This window comes from Sarcophilus harrisii, chromosome 4 (genome assembly GCF_902635505.1).
Source record: "Sarcophilus harrisii chromosome 4, mSarHar1.11, whole genome shotgun sequence".
In the NCBI taxonomy this organism is placed as follows: domain Eukaryota; kingdom Metazoa; phylum Chordata; class Mammalia; order Dasyuromorphia; family Dasyuridae; genus Sarcophilus; species Sarcophilus harrisii.
Genome location: NC_045429.1, coordinates 417,324,756 through 417,346,000, shown reverse-complemented (window position 1 = coordinate 417,346,000; position 21,245 = coordinate 417,324,756). Strand labels below are relative to the sequence as shown.

General features: G+C 39.9%; 2 protein-coding genes across 2 annotated transcripts in view; both read left to right on the top strand.

The window, feature by feature from the left end:
* NRAS (NRAS proto-oncogene, GTPase) overlaps window positions 1-1,162 on the top strand; it is a 31,309-nt gene extending 30,147 nt beyond the window's left edge. Inside the window, exon 5 of the mRNA XM_031967347.1 lies at window positions 1,104-1,162. The gene's annotated coding sequence lies outside the window, so the exon portion shown is untranslated. The remainder of the gene's footprint in view (window positions 1-1,103) is intronic.
* Window positions 1,105-21,073, top strand: AMPD1 (adenosine monophosphate deaminase 1). Its single transcript, XM_012549621.2, has 14 exons — window positions 1,105-1,284; window positions 4,206-4,368; window positions 6,772-6,937; window positions 9,569-9,788; window positions 11,114-11,243; window positions 11,711-11,905; window positions 12,151-12,282; window positions 13,201-13,364; window positions 13,692-13,818; window positions 14,413-14,576; window positions 15,552-15,672; window positions 16,262-16,435; window positions 18,979-19,089; window positions 20,807-21,073. The coding sequence occupies exons 1-14, from the start codon at window positions 1,106-1,108 to the stop codon at window positions 20,963-20,965; spliced, it is 2,205 nt and encodes a 734-aa protein (XP_012405075.1). The 5' UTR covers window position 1,105; the 3' UTR covers window positions 20,966-21,073.
* Window positions 21,074-21,245: the final 172 nt, after the last annotated feature.

Genomic DNA, 21,245 nt, shown 5'->3' with positions numbered 1-21,245 from the left:
GGAGGGGCGTTGCATTATTCCTCCTATCTGGCAGTCTGTGTGGGCATGTGGGTTCCCAACCAGGGAGCAGACAGCCTTTCTTCTCCCTCCCCAGCAGTTTCTCCACCACCTTCTCCTTCCAACTGCTCCCATGTTCACCCCCAAGTTTGCAAAACTGTCATACTCTTTCCCAGGGCCCCTTCCCACTGGAGCAGAATAGAGATCCCCCACCTCACTTCTCATCCCTCCAGGTGTCTCCTGGCCCCAGGGATCAGGAAGGAAGGGGCTCACTGCCGGCCGCGCTGATTGCCTCTGGTCCCTTCTTTTAGTTAAGCTTTAGTCCTCCCTGTCACTCTCCTCTCCTTTCTTTTCTTTCCATGGGGCCTTGAAGAGTTTTCCTCTACTGTGGTACATCAGGGGGAAAATGCAGAATTTAGGATTTGAGAAAGAGTTTTTGAATCCTGGCTCAAAGCCATTTCATTCCTTTCTGCCTCAGTTTCCCCATTTTTAAATGATGTAAAACTACATATCTCCAAAGTCCCTTCCATTTCTCAATGTATGACAGCACGATCCTTGATCTTTCCTTCTCTTGTCATTTTTTTTTTAATGGAACTCACTGATATGGCTGTTTTCAGCCACATCTCTTCCCATCCTCTCGAAGTCTGGCTGTCCATTCTCATACCCACTGACCCAGAGGGCTAAGAGAAACATGCTCCTTGCTTCCCAGTACTATATTCAATCCCTTTCTTTGCCACCATTATTCAGCAACAACTTCTCCAATAAAGTTCACTCCCTGATGTCTTGATCTTTGTTATTATTATTTAAGGACATCCAGTTTATTCTTCCTCCTCTGAAATATTGCCTTTTAATCTTTTTTCTCCACTCCAACCTCTTCCCTTTTCAAACACCCTGACCTCCTAGTTTCTTGACCTTTGCAAGTCTCATGATCTATAGTGCCATTCTCTCTCAACCAAATATATGCTTTAGACACCTACCCATTCTCCTCCCCAGCCCCAGTGAAGGTGCTCTAGAATCTCTGCCATTTCCATGACATCCACATATTCAACAAAGGGTAGAGATTGCTGGGAGAGTACCACATTAATACATGAAAACTTCTTTTAAAGCAATGGATGATGCAACACGAAGCTTTGCAGAAAAAGTTTTTGCTTCTGAAGTCAAAAATGAGGGAGGCCGCCATGAGCTTTCACCATTTGATGTGGATGAGATCTGCCCAATTTCTCTACGAGAGATGCAAGAACACATATTCCACCTGGAGACCCTAAACATCACCACTGAAGGAAAGAGGTAAAATGTGGTTTGTACATAGTAGGAGCTTAATAAATATTTGATGAACAATAGGTGGATTTGCATATCAAAATAATAGAGCTTTTACTTGTATTTACTTAAATGTAAGCTGCTAGAAGTCAGGGATTGTTTTTCAAATTAAATCAGAATTGTAAGTACTTAGAAGATCTCTTTAAGCAAAACAGGCACTTAATGATTTATCTTATACTGATCATTTAGTTTTTATATACATACATAGCAATATAGGTAAATATTTCCCAAACTAGATTTTAAGCATGTTGAGGGCTGAGAGTATTTTCAAGTTCATTTTCTTCTTCCACAGAGCTTATCAATGATAACAAAAATTAAAATTTATTAGCACTTCTTGTATGCAGAACATTATGCTAAGACTAGAGAAAATGGCAAATTTAGCTAAGACATGATCTCTGCCCTTGTGTAGGTTATAACTTAGGAAAGATTAAAAACAGAAACAAAGGTAGCCGTTATATGTAATTTTACGCAGTAAGTGCATTCCACAGGATTATTATATGAAGAAAAGAGTCATTGACAAATGGGGCAACAGAGGAGGGCTTCCTGGAGAAGCTGCTATTTGAATTGGGCTTTGAAGGATGGATAAGGTAAGTAAAGAGTGAGATGGAGGACAATCAAGATATAGGAAGCCTCATAGACAAAATTCAATTTAAGTGAAGCATAGAATCTGTGGAAGGGAGTAAGATGATATAATATTAAAAAGAGAGTAATGGATGATTGTGGAGGGCCTTGATTGCAAGGAAGGGTTTGGAGAGCCCACTAACAGATATGGAATCACCGAATATATATATACATATATATATATATATATATATATATTTTTTTTTTAACAGAAGGATGACATAATTAAATATATTCATAAAGAAGATGATTCTGACAGAGCAGAATGAAGGATAGGAAGACCTGCTAAGAAATCATGATAATAACCCAAGATGGTCAATTAACACTCATTAAATGCTTGCTATGTAACTATACTCTGTAAGGAGAGGTGGTAAGGTCTATACAAGGGAAGTAGGAGTTGGGATAAAGAGGAAGGAAGGAATAGGAAAAAATATATTGATTGAAAATGTGAAGTAAGGAAGAGGTTAGAATAATGGAAGACTTTGTGAAAGACAGAGTTAATGTTAGTATCACAGGCAGATGTAATGTAGACAGCAGAAAGAACAAGTTTAGGGAAATAGAAATTGTATGGATTGGGTGTGGAACCCAGTACAGCATCTTTACTCATTCCTTTTTCTCTGGAAGCTTACTCGTCTCCAAAATGTCCTCATGATGGCAGGTCTGGGTTGTTTTGCCCCAGAGTGGGAGTAGGGGAATATAGTCACAACCATGACTACACTAGTATAACACAAACTTTTTCAGGGTCCTTTCTCTTGGAGGAATCCCAGAAGGAGGATGGGAATACTTTTGTACTAGTTACCTCTATAGTTTTTGAACCCTCATTGTTGTGCTTGCATTTATACAAAATCATGATAACACCATTACCTCTTAAATATAAAAAATTAACTAAACAAGAACTCAAAATAATAATTATAATAATAAGCATAACATTTACTAACTGATTGACTAAGTTCACCTAAAAACCTGGGTCACATTCTCCCACGACCACCATGTGTCTGGATGATTCTTGATTCTGGACTGCCAGCTTTGATGTTCTAGCTTTCTTTGGAAACAGTCCATCACGTGCCATCTGCTGGACATAATTACTTCCCTTCTATCTGCTTCCTCTTCTCACAACTCTTTTTTAGAGCAAAACTGCTTCCTAGAGGAAGCAGTGTCCAGGTCTTTTAACACATAGATATCATTGTTAGGGTACTGAGAAAGAGTTGCACTCTTTTATCTAAGCATAGGTTTCAGAAAAAGGACTGCAAAGGCTGTCTTTCCCCCTGTCTCTATTTTAATCTATAGTGGATAATATAAGGTAGCATAAGTATCCCTGAAATGTTTCCATGTTTCAGACTATATATTATAAATGTTGCTTGAGAGAAATAAGCTCAAACATTTCTTCACATTCAACACTCTTCCAGTGAGCTTCTAGCAGTTGTAAAAACTATCTGATCTCAGTCAGTTATCACAGAACCATCTAGGTCTGTGAGCAATTATTTTTTTACTTCATACATCTAAGATTAATCACTGGGGTAATAGTTCTGATGTTCTTAGCCTGGTCATTGATTACCATCAGTTGCAGTTAAAAGTAGCTTTGAACTGCTAAATAGCTTAGGCTATCACAGTCACAGGAAACCACAGTCCCCTTCCATTCCCAACCTACAACTGTGTTTAATCCTACTTCATCAACTGAAGTTTTCAGATAGTCTTCTGTAACCAAGATATACTTGATTGATTTAGATGATCCTCAGATTTTGGGGGTTAACAATATATAATCTCATCTTCTTTATGAGTATTATAATTTTCTGTATTATTATCTGGCTCTGTCCATCTTTTTTCAATATGCAGGTGAGCTCTTTTCCTCTGAATCCTATATGTAGTAGTTTGTACATATTTATTTACATATTGTCTTCCTCATTAGATTGTGAGGTCCTCAAGGACAGGGACTACCTTTTACCTTTCTCTGTATTCCTAGAGATTAGCACAGTTCCAGGAACATAGTAGGTACTTAAAAAATTCTTGTGGACTGACTAACTAGTTGAAGTTTAATCATAGGATTAAATGAAATCATAAAGGGAAAGACACAAGAGGAGAATCAAGGACAAAGCCTAAGAGATTGGGAAGAAGTTGGAAGGCTAGACACTGCCAAACCAACTCCATTCCCACGTTCTAAGTTTAATGATTTTTGCCTCAAAATGACTATTTGTAGAAAAACCTAGACTTGCCAGAGTAGAATCTCTAATGAAAGGAAAGCAAGCTGAGACTCTTTCTTTTTCCAAGAATAGGAAGAAGCGTTTCCAGAGCCGGAAGACAGTTAATTTGTCCATTCCACATAGTGAAACATCAACCAAACTGTCTAACATTGAGGAGTACATTTCTTCATCTCCAGTCTATCAAACTGTGCCAGATTTCCAGAGAGTACAGATCACAGGAGACTATGCCTCTGGGGTGAGCTGATATTTCTTCATGGGTTCCTTGGTGCTTCTCTCCCAGCTCCCCTTTCTTTCCTGTCCCTGTTACTTTGGCTTCCTTTCTGTCCTGATGCTCTAGTTCTGGGTCATGATATTATGGTATTGTTTAGAGCTGAGTAATGTTTTATGTTTTTCAAAACATTTTACATATCTTCATTCATTTGCCTGGAGAAAACTGGGTAGGAACAGTTCTACAGAGTAGACTGGCAGAAGACTATAGATAGATACCAGTAAAGACAGATACCAGCAAACAACCTGATTCTGGCAAGGAGACATGATACAAAAATGGGGGTAATGGGCAGCAGTGGGATATGGGGCCAGAGGTAGGTTGAAACAACTGACCATAGGTGAGTGAATTGTTTGGGACTGACTACATCCAGTCATGACTTCCTACCAACAAAAGCTAAAAGGTTTCTTGGATCTTGTTCAAAATAAAAATCAAATGAGATATTTGGAAAGCACTTAGCACAGTATCTGGCACATAGTAGGCACTTAATAGATGTGTATTCTCTTTCTCTTCCTTTTGCTTTTCCCTCGTACAAAAGGTGGTATCCTGGAATCTCTCACTTGTGAGATATGTGGCCCAAGGTCCAAGCCCTCTTCTTGAGATTTCCCTCCTCATGTTGAATGTGCTGGTTCTGAGTACATTTTGTAGTGCTTACTCCAAGCACAATATTGCTGGTTACCCTTCTGGATACAGGTCATTGTAGAGAATTTTCCAAAGAAAACAGAGAAATCAGATGAGCTGAGGATAAAAAAAAAAAATTAAAAATTGACAGAGATAGAGAGTGAATCGAAGCTTCTGTTCCTTGACAGAAAGTCCTCCCTTGTTTTGCTGGAGATACTTAAAGCATTTGCTGCTTGGAACAGAATTTAATATGATGTGAGGATGGGTGAATTCTTGGCTCAAGGAACCTGACCTATTTCTGCAGCCCAAAACAGTTGCCCTACTAATAAATCTCTGTCATTTAGACGATCACCATCAGCAAATTGGTGAAACTAAAGTTCAGCAACCAATGTCCTCTCTAAATATAGTTTTTATGACCAGCCCCAAAGCCTCTTCTCATGTAACTCTTTGTTATTAGGCTCAGGGGAGCATACACAAAAGATAATTGGGAGTCCTAATGATGAAACACACCCCATTATACTGTTTGTTTGTAGAGGAGAAGAAGGATTGGGGGTCAAGGTTGAATTTGGTTGGTTTATATGGGATGATTAAATGGAATTAAGTGGTTAAGAGTAGATTTGTTTTAGGGAAGCAGAGATCTTCCAACTCAAGATCTCCAAAGTCCAGCTAAATGGATTCATGTAACTATACAGTCTCACTCAGTTGAATTGTAAAATGAGGAGGCTAGATTGGATGTCCAAGGTCCTTTTCAGTTCCAAAGCTATGATCTCATAATCCTATAAATTTAGAAACAGGTGTCTCCCACAAAGGAGAAGAAGAACCAGAGAACAAAGTGGAATGGGGAAAGTGTGAAGATGGATTAATAGGAAAGAAGGTGGAGGTATAGAGACCTATGTCTTAGGGACTTAAGGAATCCTATATGGAGAAAGCGAATAGTATGATAAAAAGAGTATACTGTTCTGGAAAACAAGAGTGTAAAATGTTAGCTTCTTGAAGCCAGAAACTGTCTCACTCCTGTGCTGAGCACAGTTCCTGGCATATAATAGGTATTTAATAGATGCTTGTTAATTGATTGAGTTTCTGTTCCATTTGAACTAGTGTAGAATATTAGAGAATTAAGACAAAGGGATTCATCTTAGTTTTGTAATAATAAAGGTGAGGAGGGGAGAGAAGGAAAGACAGAGATAAAGACATTCAGAGAGAGAGACAGACAGACAAAGGAGAAAGAAAGAGACAAAGAGAAGGGAAGAGAGAGAAGAGACAGACAGAAAAAGGCAAACAGAATTTAGGGGACAGAAGAGATGGGGGAGCCAGGAGAGGGGGAGAAAAGCAAACAATATAGGGTGAGTGAAGGCTGAAACAGGACAGAACTAAGAGAAGATGGGCTAGTCAAGTAGCCAAGGGTTTGACTGGGAACACTAGCAGAAGAATAAGGTCGGAACACAATCATTACCTATATCCAGGGGTATGTGGAGTTTATTCTTCTGAGAGCTGTTAAAATTATTTACACCTTGGAAATCAGCAAATGATACAAATCAGGGATTAGTTTATTGTTTTATTGTCCAGACTTTAAAAATTGATAGAAAAAATGTTAATAATGCAAATTTAACTTAAAAGTGTACTGTACTTTCATTTCACACCCTTCACCCCACCCCAAAAGTTAGTTGTTAAACATTTACTAACACACCCCTCTGGGTTACTTCCCAATTTAGATGGGGCTTTGACCCTAATACTAAGAGATTTTGTCTTTAGGTTACAGTAGAAGATTTTGAAGAAGTCTGCAGAGGTTTGTACCGGGCACTATGTATACGGGAAAAATACATGCAGCAGTCATTTCAGAGGTTCCCCAAGACTCCTTCCAAGTATCTAAGGAGCATTGAAGGGACTCATTGGAAAGCAGATGAAAGCTTTTATCCAGGTACCTGATTCCCCTGTGTGTCAATATGCCATGGATTCATGATGTGGTCCATGTGAGAACTCCCTTTTTTCACCAGCAAATTGAAAATCATCCATAACTTCATATTTTTAGGATTAGAAAAATTGCTTGTAGCTCGGAGAGATTTTGTCACTCCACCATGGCATCATATAGTTAGTGTCAGAGCAGGACCTGAACCCAGGCCTCCCTCATCCGCAATCCAGAGCTCTACCACCTATTCTATAATGTCTATTATTATTTCAATGTGTATGGAAGGAGAAAGACACTAGATTTAGCTGATACTAGTCATAAATTCATCTGGAATTACAGTATTGAAACCAAATCTTAAATTGTAAGTCATATTCCTTGTAGGAATTCTATAAATTATGGAGATCTATAAACTAGAAAAGCTCTCTGTCTGGATACCAGTCACCCAGGCTCATGGAACCAGCCCTCCAATCAGATGTGTTCCTATTCCATCTACCTCCAGGATCTCCCTTGGTGGTTGTCGTTCTTCGTTCTCAAAAAGAAACAAAATGACATCAGTATGTTAGAGTCAATGTATAGTACATCTCAAGAAAAGATGAGAAATGACATTTGGCCAAATGTGGTATATTTCCTGAGATAATCCTCCAAGGCATTCGAGCCTATGTAGCCAGGATGTTCAAACTCATTTGGATAAGACTTTTCTCATTAGTGGAAACTGCATAAATTTCCACCAATGAGGAGAGTTTTATTGAGTTATAGTCAATGTTTCTTGCTTGTTGAGAAGAGACCTGTTGGTCTTTCAGCTTATAGCTTCCAGACAGAAGATACTTGGTTCCAAATTCTTTCCTCCCAAAGTTCTCAACAGTTCCTTAGGGAACACTGAACAGTGTCCACCAAAGAGGGGAGTCTTATGCAAATAGGTTTTTAGCCCCAGTAACATTTGACAGATCATAGCCAGGGGCCAGGAAAGACCGAGAAAGGTCATTTAATTAATTTACTCACTTTTCTCTAGAACCACTTGTTGGTATCCCAGGCAGAGACCAGCCTGGAATATATATATATATTTCCCCCCACTGAGGCAATTGGGATTAAGTGACTTGCCCAGGGTCACACGGCTAGGAAGTATCTGAGCCAAATTTGAACTCAGGTCCTCTTGACTTCACTCTATCCACTGCGCCAGCTAGCTGTCCCAACCTGGAATATTTCTGCAGACTTTCTGATAAAAAATTTAAACAAAGTCCTTTTTTTGTATCTTCTTCTAACAGTGAGGTTTTTTTTTTTATTGGTTTCTAACATATTAGTTTTTCTCTGTCAGTCTTTAACAGAGATGCATCTATTACTATGATCTTTCTTTAAGAGATATAGGAATGGGACTTTTGAAAATGTAATAGTTTTTGTTTTTTAAAAAAATGCTACCCTATACCTCTCTTTAATGGATAGATCACCGGCCCTGGAATCAGGAGGACCAGAGTTCAAACATAGCCTTAGATGCTCAATGGCTATGTGATGCTTCACTTAACTTCAATTAACTTTAGTTCCTCATCTTTGAAATGGGGACACATTGGAGAAGGAAATGGCAAATCACAGCAGGATCTGCGCCAAGGAAAACCCCATGGGACAAAGTCTAAAGGGGTCCCGTGGAGTCTGACAGGATTGAACATCCACACAACAACAATGGTAGTTGGAGTCTTGAAGTCAAAAAAGACTCATTGATTTTCTTCACGGTTACTATAGATGAGGTCTATATATATAGATAGATAGATAGATAGACAGACAGATTTATGATTTTATTCACAGAAGATTGTAATTTTCCCATAGGGTTTTACAGTATAGGAGAAGGAAATTTAAAATTTATCTTCCAAAATAATTTCTATTTCCTGAATCTTCATTAGTAATCCTAATGTATAAAGAAGCGAATGTATGCATATTTATACTTAACACTGAAAAGGAAACATTTAAAACTGGAAAGTTTAAAGGTTCTTACTTTAAAATCTTTAAATCTGTTTCTATGGTTTTTTAATTGTATCATGTCAGTTTCTGAAATTGGAAGCATCCCTTGGGGAAGAATAAAGTTGAACAGAAGATTCCTTCCCTGAAAAAAATTTTTTTTTAAATTAAGGAGTAGGAACAGATGTTGATAGATATAATAACTAGAGAAGGTTATAATATTTACCTTTTAACTAAAACCTCATTAATTTAAATGAATCTGGAGGAAAACTAGTTAGAAAAAAGTTTTAAAAATCTGAATTTTTGAGAAGATAATTTTATTAACTTCAAAGGTATACAGTAAATTGATAGGATAAAAAACCAGTCCTTTGTGACATGTTCTGATGAATATATAGAAATTATTTGTAATGAAGATATCAGTGCTTTTATGTAAATAGGTCCTTGTGAAGTGCTTGAACAACAACAAAAAATTTATTCTCCTAAATAGGTAAAATACGATCTTTTTTAAAAAATAATTTTGTTCATCCTTTTTCCATACCTATTTGAATGTCATGTTCACCCAACTTTGATCTGAATACTACCAAATTCTGAGTGAATGAGGTCCATATAAAAGAGATTTTACTCTATTTAATCTCATGATCTTTCTTACATGGTCATTAATGCTGATGATATATTTTTATGTGTGTTTCATTGAAAAAGTGTTTACTCCTCCCCCGAAGAAAGGAGAAGACCCTTTCCAAAAAGATGATCTTCCTGAAAACCTGGGTTATCATTTCAAGATGAAAGATGGTGTTGTTTATTGCTATGCTAATGAAGCCGCTGCCAACAAAGAGGAGCCTGTACCTCTCCCCTATCCAAATCTGGACACTTTCTTAGATGATATGAATTTTTTACTTGCTTTAATTGCCCAAGGACCTGTGTAAGTGTAACTCCCCTAGACATCTCCTGATTACAAAATGTTCCCCAGTCCCGTCTGTGTTCCCAGCACTTAGCACAATTTGCCCACTCATCTGAGCTGTAAGTAGGAATCTTTGCCCTTGGGTCAGTGACACAAATCGTATGGAGGGCCAATAACTCAAGTTGTTCTCTGTGGAGGAACAAAAGCCAGTAAGTACCTTGTCCTTCGGTAAGGGAGACAACCAAGGGGCGGGGAACAGGTGGCTCAGGTAAGAAGTTCACTCGAGCACCTTGTGACTTCCTGTCTTACCTAATTAATCTTACTTGATGAGGTGCTAGAAAGTTGGAGTGGTGCAATGGGTATTCCCGAGAAAAGTGGGGTAAGGTCCTGTTTCTGAGATGTAGTGACTGGGTGATCTCAGACTCTTTTAGTTTCAGAGAAATTGAAGATCTGTATTGGTAGAGAGAGGGCAGCTGGGTGATATAATGAATAGAGCACAGGGTCTCTAGTTCAAATTTAGCTTCAGATTTTACTAATTGTATGACCCTGGGCAAATAACTTAACCCTGTTTGCCTCAGTTTCTATATCTGTAAAGTGACCTGGAGAAGGAAATGGCAAACTGCTCTAGTATTTTTGCCAAAAATAAACAAACCCAAATGGGATCATGGAGAGATGCTCGTGACTAAAAAAACAATAACAACATCAGTAGAGGGGGCCCTTCATAGGAAGTGCCCCATACCCCATAGGTATGTGCCCCACAGGAAGTGAGTTCATACGTCCAGAACAAAGAATAAAATAAAAAATTCCAAGCTCCAGTGCTTCTATGATGCTAAAGTGCTAGCTCTATCAGTATCCTTAAATATGGCCTCCTGGAACAGACACAGTTGCCCCATTCTACTTACAACCCTATGTGACATTAGCATGCCTTCCTTTTCTGAGAAATAAACTCAAGACTAACAGGATCATAGATGGAAGGTACCATAAGAGTCACCCAGTCCAACTCCTTTATCTGATGGAGGAAAACTCAGACCAAGATCGGTTATACAGCTTACCCAAAGCCACAAAGGCAATAATTTCCTTAGCAAGCTGAAACTAGATCGCTGTCCTAAGCTGCTTCTCAAAAGGAAGTGAACGCCCAGACCATGGCCCAGATCCATCATTAGCATTGTGCTCTAACCAAGTCAGTGCCTCCAACAAAGAGGATACAACATAGATGGAAATGTCTTTAAGGATGTTTTTTTCTCATATATTCATGAGTTAGATCTTGAAGATTTTAAATAATATCTAGATATGGTGGAATTTAAAAATATAATTGATAATACTTTTCTCATCTTGGTTTTTGTTAGCAAAACCTATACCCACCGACGCCTGAAGTTCCTGTCATCCAAGTTTCAGGTCCATGAAATGCTCAATGAGATGGATGAATTAAAGGAACTGAAGAACAACCCCCATCGGGACTTCTATAACTGCAGGAAGGTAAAGTAGGGAGGAGTTCTGGGAGCCCCGGGCCCCTCCATGGCTCCAAAAAACCCTAAGAACTGATAGTAAAACTGAATTGAGGAAGCAGCCAGATGGACAGTGGATAGAACACCAAAGTCAGGGCAACCTGAGTTCAAATTCTACTTCAGACACTCACTACCTGTATGACTTCGGGCAAGTAACTTAACCCCAATTGCCTTCAAAAAGATTTAAAAAAAGAGAATTGAATTGAGATTTCAGTGTGCCCATGTTGAAGGGGGAAAATATCAGCAATGGACTGATCTAGTATCTAGCTGCTCTTCTTCACCTGTAAAATGGGAATAATAATAGTACCTACTTCACGGAAATATTGTGAGGATCGAATGAAATAACAAAACCTTAAAGCACTATATAAATGTTAATTATTATGATTGAACAGGTTTGCCCAGAAGATGATGGTTATTTTTTTTTCTGTTAATATATAGGTAGATACTCATATCCATGCAGCTGCCTGTATGAACCAGAAACATCTGCTGCGTTTCATTAAGAAATCTTACCAGGTGGATGCTGACCGAATGGTCTATAACACCAAGGAGAAAACTCTGACCTTAAAGGAACTTTTCACTAAACTGAACATGCATCCCTATGACCTGACGGTCGATTCTCTGGATGTTCATGCTGTAGGTTGGAAGGGTAACCCATCGTGGTGTGAACACATTTCTCCCCAGATCCTTCTCCCCTAGGATCCTCTGGATCCGAGTCCATCCTTTGGGGGTCTGGGAGTACACCTGCCTATTCTGGGAACTCACTTTCAGCCCTCATGCTCTGGGCTTCTTGGTAGAAACCCATTAACTCAATCTTCACCCCTGCCACAATGAATCCCTCTGCGCCCACAGCTGAATATTGCTCCTCTCTCCTAATCCAGGGACGTCAGACCTTCCAGCGTTTTGATAAGTTCAATGATAAATACAATCCTGTAGGAGCCAGTGAACTAAGGGATCTTTACCTGAAGACAGACAATCATATTAATGGAGAATATTTTGCTACCATCATCAAGGTGAGAAAGAGGCCAGCAGGTCTGTAGGGAGATAACCAACATGGTCTATCCATATGGCCAAAGTCTAGTGCTGAGGAAGAATCAAGGAGAGGGCAGCATTACTGAGGACGATAATAATAATAGCTTGCACTTAACAAACACTTCAGTAGCCATTAATAATGATAGTACCTTGTATTTATATAATACTTAATAGTTTACAAAGCACTGCCATGTACATTCTCTCCCTCTCATCTACAAAGCCACAAGGTAAGTAAGGGATAAATCATTATCTCAAATTTTTAGATAAAGAAACTGAGCTCAGAGCAGTTGAGTGTCATGTCCAAAATCATTAATCCAATAAATAACACAGGGAAGGCCCTTCCTTCTATGTCTCTACCTCTTTTCATGCAGCCATTCTGGCTTAAAGGAGAAGCCCTTGTGGTCTGGGTTTTGAAAAATAAGAGATTTTCTTCTGTTTGGAGGCAATGTTCTTACAACCCCTCAAATTGTTCAAGGGTGAGGGTGGACCTGGGTACACATCCTTTCTGGAGCCTGGAGGGGAGTCCCCCACAAAGAGGGAAGATCAGTTTCTTTCACTGCCTTCATGTTACCCACACGTCAGGGAATGATGATGAAAGCAGGTCCATCAGACTTACAACCCATTGAGTTCCTCAGGCTTTATCAGTTTCTTAGGATCACAGGATCATAAATGCGGGGCTGAAATCCTAGGTCTTCATCTGCTCTGAATCACCATCCCCTCTGATTAATCCTATTAATCCACATCCATTAATCCTATATCTTTTCTGCCCTTCTCAGCTTCAGTTTTCCTCAGTCTCCCTTTTCTCCATCAGCACCCAAGCCCTAGGGATCTCCAGGGAAGGCCTGGCTCCCCGACCTTGCTTTTTTGCCCTGAGAGTGTCCTGGATTTTGGCCTTGCAGGAAGTAGGTGCAGACCTGGAGGACGCCAAGTACCAGCATGCGGAGCCCCGGCTGTCCATTTATGGCCGCAGCCCTGAGGAATGGACCAAACTCTCGGCCTGGTTCGTCAGCAACCGCATCAACTGTCCCAACATGACTTGGGTGATCCAGGTCCCCAGAATCTAGTATGTGTCCGCCAAACCTCGCCAGCAAAGGCCGCCTTTGCCCCCTCCCATGCGCGGGCCACCCCCCCTGCCTGCGGAAGTGACCCTCGTTAATCCCCGTTAGCCGCCCATGCCCCGAATCGCTGCCTTTGCCCCAGAGGGTCCCCAAGAACAGGGAGCATGGAGCCCCATGAACAGCCTCGCGCCAGACAAGCGTTCCCCCACCTGCCCCGGGTTCTCCTTGGTCGGTAACCGGTGCACGCTCGCAAAATGTCCAGCCTGGGAAGAGCCTCCTTTCCTCTGGGTTCTCCGGTTCCAGCCCTCACATATTGGTCTCTTTATCCGCAGCGATGTCTTCCGCTCTAAGAATTTCCTTCCTCACTTCGGTAAGATGCTGGAAAATATCTTCCTGCCGGTGTTTGAGGCTACTGTCAATCCCCAGGCCCACCCGGAGCTCAGCATCTTTCTCAAGCGTGTAAGCCTGTCCCCTGACACCCCCCAAACTATTCCAGGTGCTGGGCGTTAAATTCTGGGTGTTGTCGGTTGCTCATTTTCACTGGAGCTAGAGAGAGCAGGACAGTTAGCTGGAGTCAGACTTCTCCAGCCCGGCCTTTAAAGCCCCCCACAGTCTGCTTCTGGATGGAGCTGATGGACGTCTGCATTTCAGCCATAGGGCCCCTAGTCTCACAGACTCCATCCAGGCTGTTCTGGCACCTAACATTTCATCTCCCATTTCCAAGTCTGGAATTCATTCCCTCCTCAGATTTCTTTCATCTCAAGGACTCATCCAAGCCCTTCCTGACCCTGCACCCCCAGTTACTTCCCCCACCATTACTCATTATATAAGGGCTCATCCAAGACCTTCCTGGTCCCCCTCCAGTTACTTCCCCCACCATTACTTATTATAGACTTTGTATGTACATATTATAGCCTTTGCTGCTTTCTCCCGGAGATGGCAAGCTGATAGCGGGGCAGGACCTGGTTTTCTGCTTTTTGCCTTATATCTGGGATGCTCAGTATACAGTAGGTGCTTAAATTCTTAATCACTTCGTGTTGTTGACCCTGGCAGATCACCGGCTTTGACAGTGTAGACGATGAGTCCAAACACAGCGGCCACATGTTCTCCGCTAAAAGTCCTAAGCCCCAGGACTGGACGATGCCAAATAATCCGTCCTACACGTACTACACCTACTACATGTATGCGAACCTCCTGGTGCTCAACAGCCTGCGGAAGTGAGTGCCGGGGAGGGAGGGACTTGGCAGATTCCCCTTCCTGCATTTTCTTTTTTTTGTTTGTTTTTTGCTGAGGCAATTGGGGTTAAATTGGGATTAAGTGACTTGCCCAGGGTCACAGAACTAGGAAGTGTTAAAAGGTCAGATTTGAACTCGGGTCCTGCTGACTTCCAGGCTGGTGCTCTATCCACTGCACCACCGAGCTGCCCCTTTTTAAATGTTTTTTTGAAGAAGCATGAAAATTAAGGTTATGATTTACAGTAATTGGACTTCGCTGAGATCTTCAATTGTCTCCATCTTGATTTTCCCTCTGAACTTTATTGTAAATCACACTGTATCCAAGGCAGTTTAAAAAAAACATTTGTTAGAATCCACTAGACTGTGTGCTTTATGGAGGCAGGGACTTTTACTTTTTGCCTTTCTTTGTGTCCCCGAAACTTACTTCAGAGCCTAGCACAAGATAGGTTCTTATTAAATGCTTGTTGATCGATTGTGACAGTCTAGTTTCCAATTAATAAAACACTCAACAAGCATTTATTAAACACCTACTGCATGCCCTGCTCAGCACAGAAATAAAGACAAACATTAAACAAATTGCAGGTCCCTGAGTAGGAATCTGGGAAGCTGGGACAGTTTCATCTGGGGGCAGTAGTTGCCGTGGGCTGGCTTTCTGCATGGTTGTTCTGGGAGAAAAGGTAGCCCTTCCCCTCCCTCTCCTTTACTTTTCTTCCCTTTCCCATGACCCTGTTTCTGCTCTCCTCCTCCCTAGACATGACTTTCTCTGCTTCTAAGGGTTCAGGCCAGAGGCAAGTTCTGGCAAAAGGACAGTTGTTCTCCAGACTACTGCCAGGAGGAAGCACACCCCATCCCCGATATGGGGTTCTAGAGCAAAACCCCAGCTACCTTGTCTTAGTTGTGGTTCTGATGATGTCCGATCATTAGTCCACAATCCAGAGGGTGATTCTCTTTCTCTAGGGCCCGAGGGATGAACACATTTCTGTTTCGTCCTCACTGTGGGGAGGCTGGAGCCCTCACACACCTCATGACAGCATTCATGACAGCGGATAACATCTCTCACGGCCTAAACTTGAAAAAGGTGAGTTGAAGGTGCATTTCAGGGGTAGCTGCTGAAGTTTTCAGGGAGGGGGAGTTACAGAAATCATTATTTTTCTTTCTATAGCTTCCCAAACAGATACTATTACTGAGAATCTAGAAGAGCTTTCACATGCTCTGGTCTAATTTTTACCATTATTTCCTGTCGTGGCTTGCATTAGCATACCTTTTTCTGGGAGTCAGAGCCTTCCTGTAAGGGGGAAAAATGTATCTGAGCCATCTGCTTGGCTCAGAAAACCTACAGAAGAGAATTATTTCCCAGTATCCACATCGGTTTGACTTGTTACTTCATTAAATGCCCAGAAGGTGGGAGGAAATGAGATTGGGGGTGGAGATCTGGGAAGGAATGAGCATCTATTCATTGCTTATGGTGTCTGGCACTGTGCTATGGGCTTTGCTGAAGTTACTGTATTGCGAAAGGTATTTCTCGAAAGAGAAAGAGGAATCCAATGTGGTTATCTTGCTAAATGTTAAAGATGAAATTGGTTCTTCCTTGGTTTTAAACAAAAATCCATGGTTTTTATTTTCACCAAACTATACTCACATGTCTTTTTTTCTTCTTTGCTTTTTAGAGTCCTGTACTACAATATTTGTTTTTCCTGGCCCAGATTCCCATTGCTATGTCTCCTCTAAGTAACAACAGCCTCTTTCTAGAATACGCCAAGAATCCTTTTCTCGATTTCCTCCAGAAAGGACTGATGGTTTCACTCTCTACGGATGACCCCATGCAGTTCCACTTCACCAAGGTAGGGCAATGAGGTGGGGGTGGTGGCCACCATTTCCCTTTGTGTCTGGTCCTAGAAGCCTAGAAGCCTAGAAAGCTAGAAGGACCTTCAGAGACCATCTGGTCCAACTCCTTCGTTCTACAGAGGAGGTGATTTATCCCAGGTCACGTGCCCAGAATCAGAGATGGGAGCTGGACACAGACCCCTGATTATAGAACTAGTATTCTTTCTACTGCATCATACACAGAAGGTTTTACATTTTTAATTCTAGGAATGACTAACATCTGAAGTAAATAAACATGCAAAATCAGGAATGAGATCCTTAACACTTAACGGTGAAGACCAGACAAATTAATTAATAGTCAATAAGAAACAAAAAATGCGTTTCTTTTAGAGTCTCTTTCAAGTCTCTCTGAAGTTAACTGCCATTCGACTCCCCCATCTTCTCTTTCTCTCTTTTTCCTTCATCCTTCCTTTTTCCTTTATTTTCATCTCTTTTCTCCATTCTTTTTTCTTTCTTTCTCATTCTTCATTTCTTTCTTTCTCTTAACTTTCTTTTTCTTTCATTTCTCTCTCTTCTTTCTTCTCTTTTCCCCCTTTTCCTTCCTTTCTTTCTTTTCCTTCTTTCTTTGTTCCTCCCTCCTCCTTTCCTTCCTTTTTTTCTTCTCTCCCTTCCTTCCTTCCCTCCTTTCCATGTACTTATAGTCCTTATATCTGCAACTATGGTTCCACTGACCCTATTTGGCATCATGATCTTCATGTAGATTTTCCTATATTTTTTTGATTTTTTTTTTATATTTGTCACTTTTACTTTTTGTAGAGATAATACAATGTAATGGGTAGAGTGCTGGGCTTGGAACTAGAAATACTTAGATTAAAAATAAGTTCATATTCATGTAGAACTTTTACATCTACAAAGTATTTTTAATCCTCCTAATTACACTCTAAGGGAAATGGTATCATCCCATGTTCCATATGAGAAAACTGAGACTGAGGGAAGTGATATAGTTTGTTCAAATTCACATGGTTCCCCTGACTCTTGAATCCAGGGGCCTGGTTCTGGATCCTATGCTATGGTGTCTCTCAAACCCATTGTCCAAATCCTGCCTCTGACCGTGGACAAGCCACTGAAATAATAATTATGAAGCATTTTGCAAACCTTAAAGCTCTATATGGCACTTACTTTTATAAACTGCTCTGTGCCTCAGATAAATCTGTGGGACTTATAAGTAGTCAAAAATAGATAGGTTAGTGGAAGAAGTTCCCATACTAAGAATTCTCTGCATTGGTGGGATCACAGATTCTTCTCATTTTCATGTATCATTTTTATATTATCATAATATCATTCATATACATGAGCTTCTTAGTCATTTTCAATTTGTTCAACATATAAGTTGTTCCCAGATTTTTGTATCTCTGAGTATATTTTTATATATTTTAAAATATTTTTAGTATAACAAATGCTTGTTGAATTTGACTCAATTGAAGTCATAGGAACTCAAGACCATATGCTTATTGCTTAAAGGAACCTGCTGGTAAAAGATATGATCAGTTTTGTTACTCTTATTGCATCTCAAATATTGCTCTCCCAAATATTTGCACCAACCTACAGTTCCACCAACCATTAAAATGCCCATTTCCTTGCAGCTATAGCAATTTTGAGTTTTGATTGGACTGTAGCCTTTTCATGGACTTCATTCAAAACCCTACCATGGGTGAATGTGCAAGAACATAATATATCAAAAGAAGCATTTATTCAAGAGCTGCCATGCAGATTTGTGCCTACCCTCAGGATGGATTATGTTCACAATTCTTGATCAGGTTCTAACCCTCAGAAATCACAGGAGACTTATTTTTAAGGAGTCCTAACACTGATCAATCTACACACTACAAGGAAAGTGTATAGAGATTATACAATACACCAGTTCAGGTTGCAAAAATTAGCACCTATTAAGCCACAATCTGGGGGTAGACTTATACATAAGAATATCATTATCTTTAATAAACTAACAAATAATAACCACCTATTCTTGTAAATACGGACTAAAAATGATCCCAGAGAAATCAACAACCAAATTGTATGGAAACTGGAACATAATTACAGACAAAATTGTTGATTGGAATCACTTGGATATATTGAGTTATAAAAACTTAAGAACAGAAATTTTACTAAATGTGGCTATATCTAGTATTTATAATCTCAAAGCTGCACAAAATGAAAAGTCTTCAAACAGAAAGAATCAAAATCATGCAGGACTATAATGAGGGACATATCATCCCCATGGTTCTGTCTGTTACTAAAGTCATCCCCTTGATAACTTCTATAAGTAGAGAGGGAGGGAGGAAAAAAACATTTATTAAGGACTTATTATGTGATATACATTGTACTAAGCACTTTAGTAATATCTCTCACTTGAGATAATTCTTATAGGTGAGCTTGTAGAATTTGATTTAACATCCCCAAATTTTGCCATTGTTCTCTTTTCCCCTTTCTGTGCAGGATATGTGTTTATTTCTTTTGGTAATTCATGCAAATTTTGTTTCATGTATGTAAATGATTTCAGGAGCCCTTGATGGAAGAATATGCTATTGCTGCCCAGGTCTTCAAACTGAGCACCTGTGACATGTGTGAAGTGGCAAGAAATAGTGTCCTGCAGTGTGGATTGTCCCACGTGGTAGGTTTGCTTGTCTTTCAGTAATGTTCACTTCTACAAATTTGTATATGATGGGAAATTTCCATTTACTTCACCAAATATGGCTGAGACTCTGGGGATTCAAATATAAATCCTCACCTTAAGGAGCTTTTTAATAGGAAGAGAAAAGACATGGATGCAAATAATTCTACCAGAAGAGAGGTTATGAATCTGAAAGGTCCAAGCAGTGGGTATGGAATTTATAAATAGGGACTGAACACCAGGGGTTTGGGGGTGGGGAAATCAAGGAAGCTCCCTGGAGGAGGAGGAGGCAGCTAAGCTGCATCTTTTAAGACAGGGAAGAACTTTCATCACCATCATTATTGACATTTCTCTCACTTTTAGTTGTGCAAAGCACATAATATCCATTATCTCATCTGAATCTTGGGAAATATTACAAGTATGATTATTTCCACTTTATAGATAAGGAAACTTTCTTACTTATTAAGTATGATTATTTCTACTTTTCAGATAAAGATACAGAGAGGTTAAGTGGGTTTAGCTAGAAGTATTAAAGGCAGGTTTCAAAACTAGTTGTTTCCTAGTTTTGGGTTCAGTACTTTTTCCATGGTACCTTTAACCTGACTCCTCTCATTTTAGAGATTAGAAAACTCAATTTTAGAGAGATGAAATACCCCGTCCTAAGTTCTCCAGGGCTGAGATTTCAACACAGATCCCCGGGGTTAACAACTAATGTTCTTCCCCTATATGGTGAATGGAGTTGGGACCTTGAGAAAAGAAGGTTGGAAGTAACTTTTGCATTTGTATCCCCAGTGCTTAATAAACTTGGTGGATAATGGGAATTGTGTGGTATAAATTAATAGAAGATGAATAAAAGGACTGCTCTGTAGTACTTAGATTCCATTGAGTTAATCAAGTAAATCTGTATTGAACAGCATCAGCACGGTTTCTTGATATCCTCTATCAAGATTTGTCCACTGCCAGAGGACAAAAGAAGGAGCTGACAAGATTTATTCACCATTTAAAATCAGCAGAGCAAGATCAATAGAAATTTAAGGAAGATTCAAAGGTGGAATAGGGTCAGGACTGAGTTGGGAAATGAATTGAAGCCAGAGCAGGATTTAATAGATTGAGAAAACAAGGAGGAAGAAAAATCCTGAAGATCACAATGAAAGACATACATATAAATTTATAAAATTTATTTATAATTTTAAATTTGTAAATAAATTTAAAGACATAAATATAACAGAAATGGAAGGAGGAAAGGAGTGGGAAAAGTAGAGGAACAGAAAATTAGGGTCAGAGAAGGGAAGTTCAGAGTTCAGGATCTTGAAGGTTTGAATGATGGCTACTTGGGCTAAAATAGCTGAGGAGATGGAGGTCATGGGAGGTGCAGGGTTCAAGAAGCTATGAAGACAGGGAGTTAGATCATTAAAAAGGGCACTGAAGTCTCCAAAGGAAGATGATATAAATGGGTTGAAGTAACACAAGGGAAGAAGTGGCCCAGAAAATCCTGTCTAACCACTGCATGCAAGTTTTTGTCTGTCTGGACATGCCTTTTGGCCAAAACTTTTCATCAGGCACTCCTGGAAGCACTGGATGAATCCTTTTAAAGGTTTATTTTTTCCTGTTGCCAGGGGAGAGTAGAAGGAAGGGATTTTGTGGAGGAAGTAATTATTATACAATAATATCGAGGGGCTAATAAACAACCATCATTCTGCTTCCTTTTGTCTTTTAGGAGAAAGTTAAGTTTCTCGGAGATAATTATCTTGAGGAAGGCCCTGATGGAAATGACATCCGGAAAACCAATGTGGCTCAGATCCGAATGGCCTATCGCTTTGAAACCTGGTGTTATGAACTCAACCTAATTGCCGAGGGTCTAAAGGCAACAGATTAAAATAAATATAGCAAGTATTCGGTTTGGATCATTTCTTGTATGTAGATTCTGTGTGGTGCTTGCCTATTCCTTCTCTGGAAAAATAAGAAACAAGACTTGAAAAGTAATTTCTAATTAGAAGGATAATTTTCTTCTTAATTCTGTTTTCTATTTATTGACTAGGAAACCTACCCAAGAATACTCCCCCCATCCCAGTATCATCCATGAAAAGTCACCTTTTTGACAAGTTGTCAGTGCTGGTCTATGAAACAGGTTTTATAGTGCAATGTGGGTGTGCCTC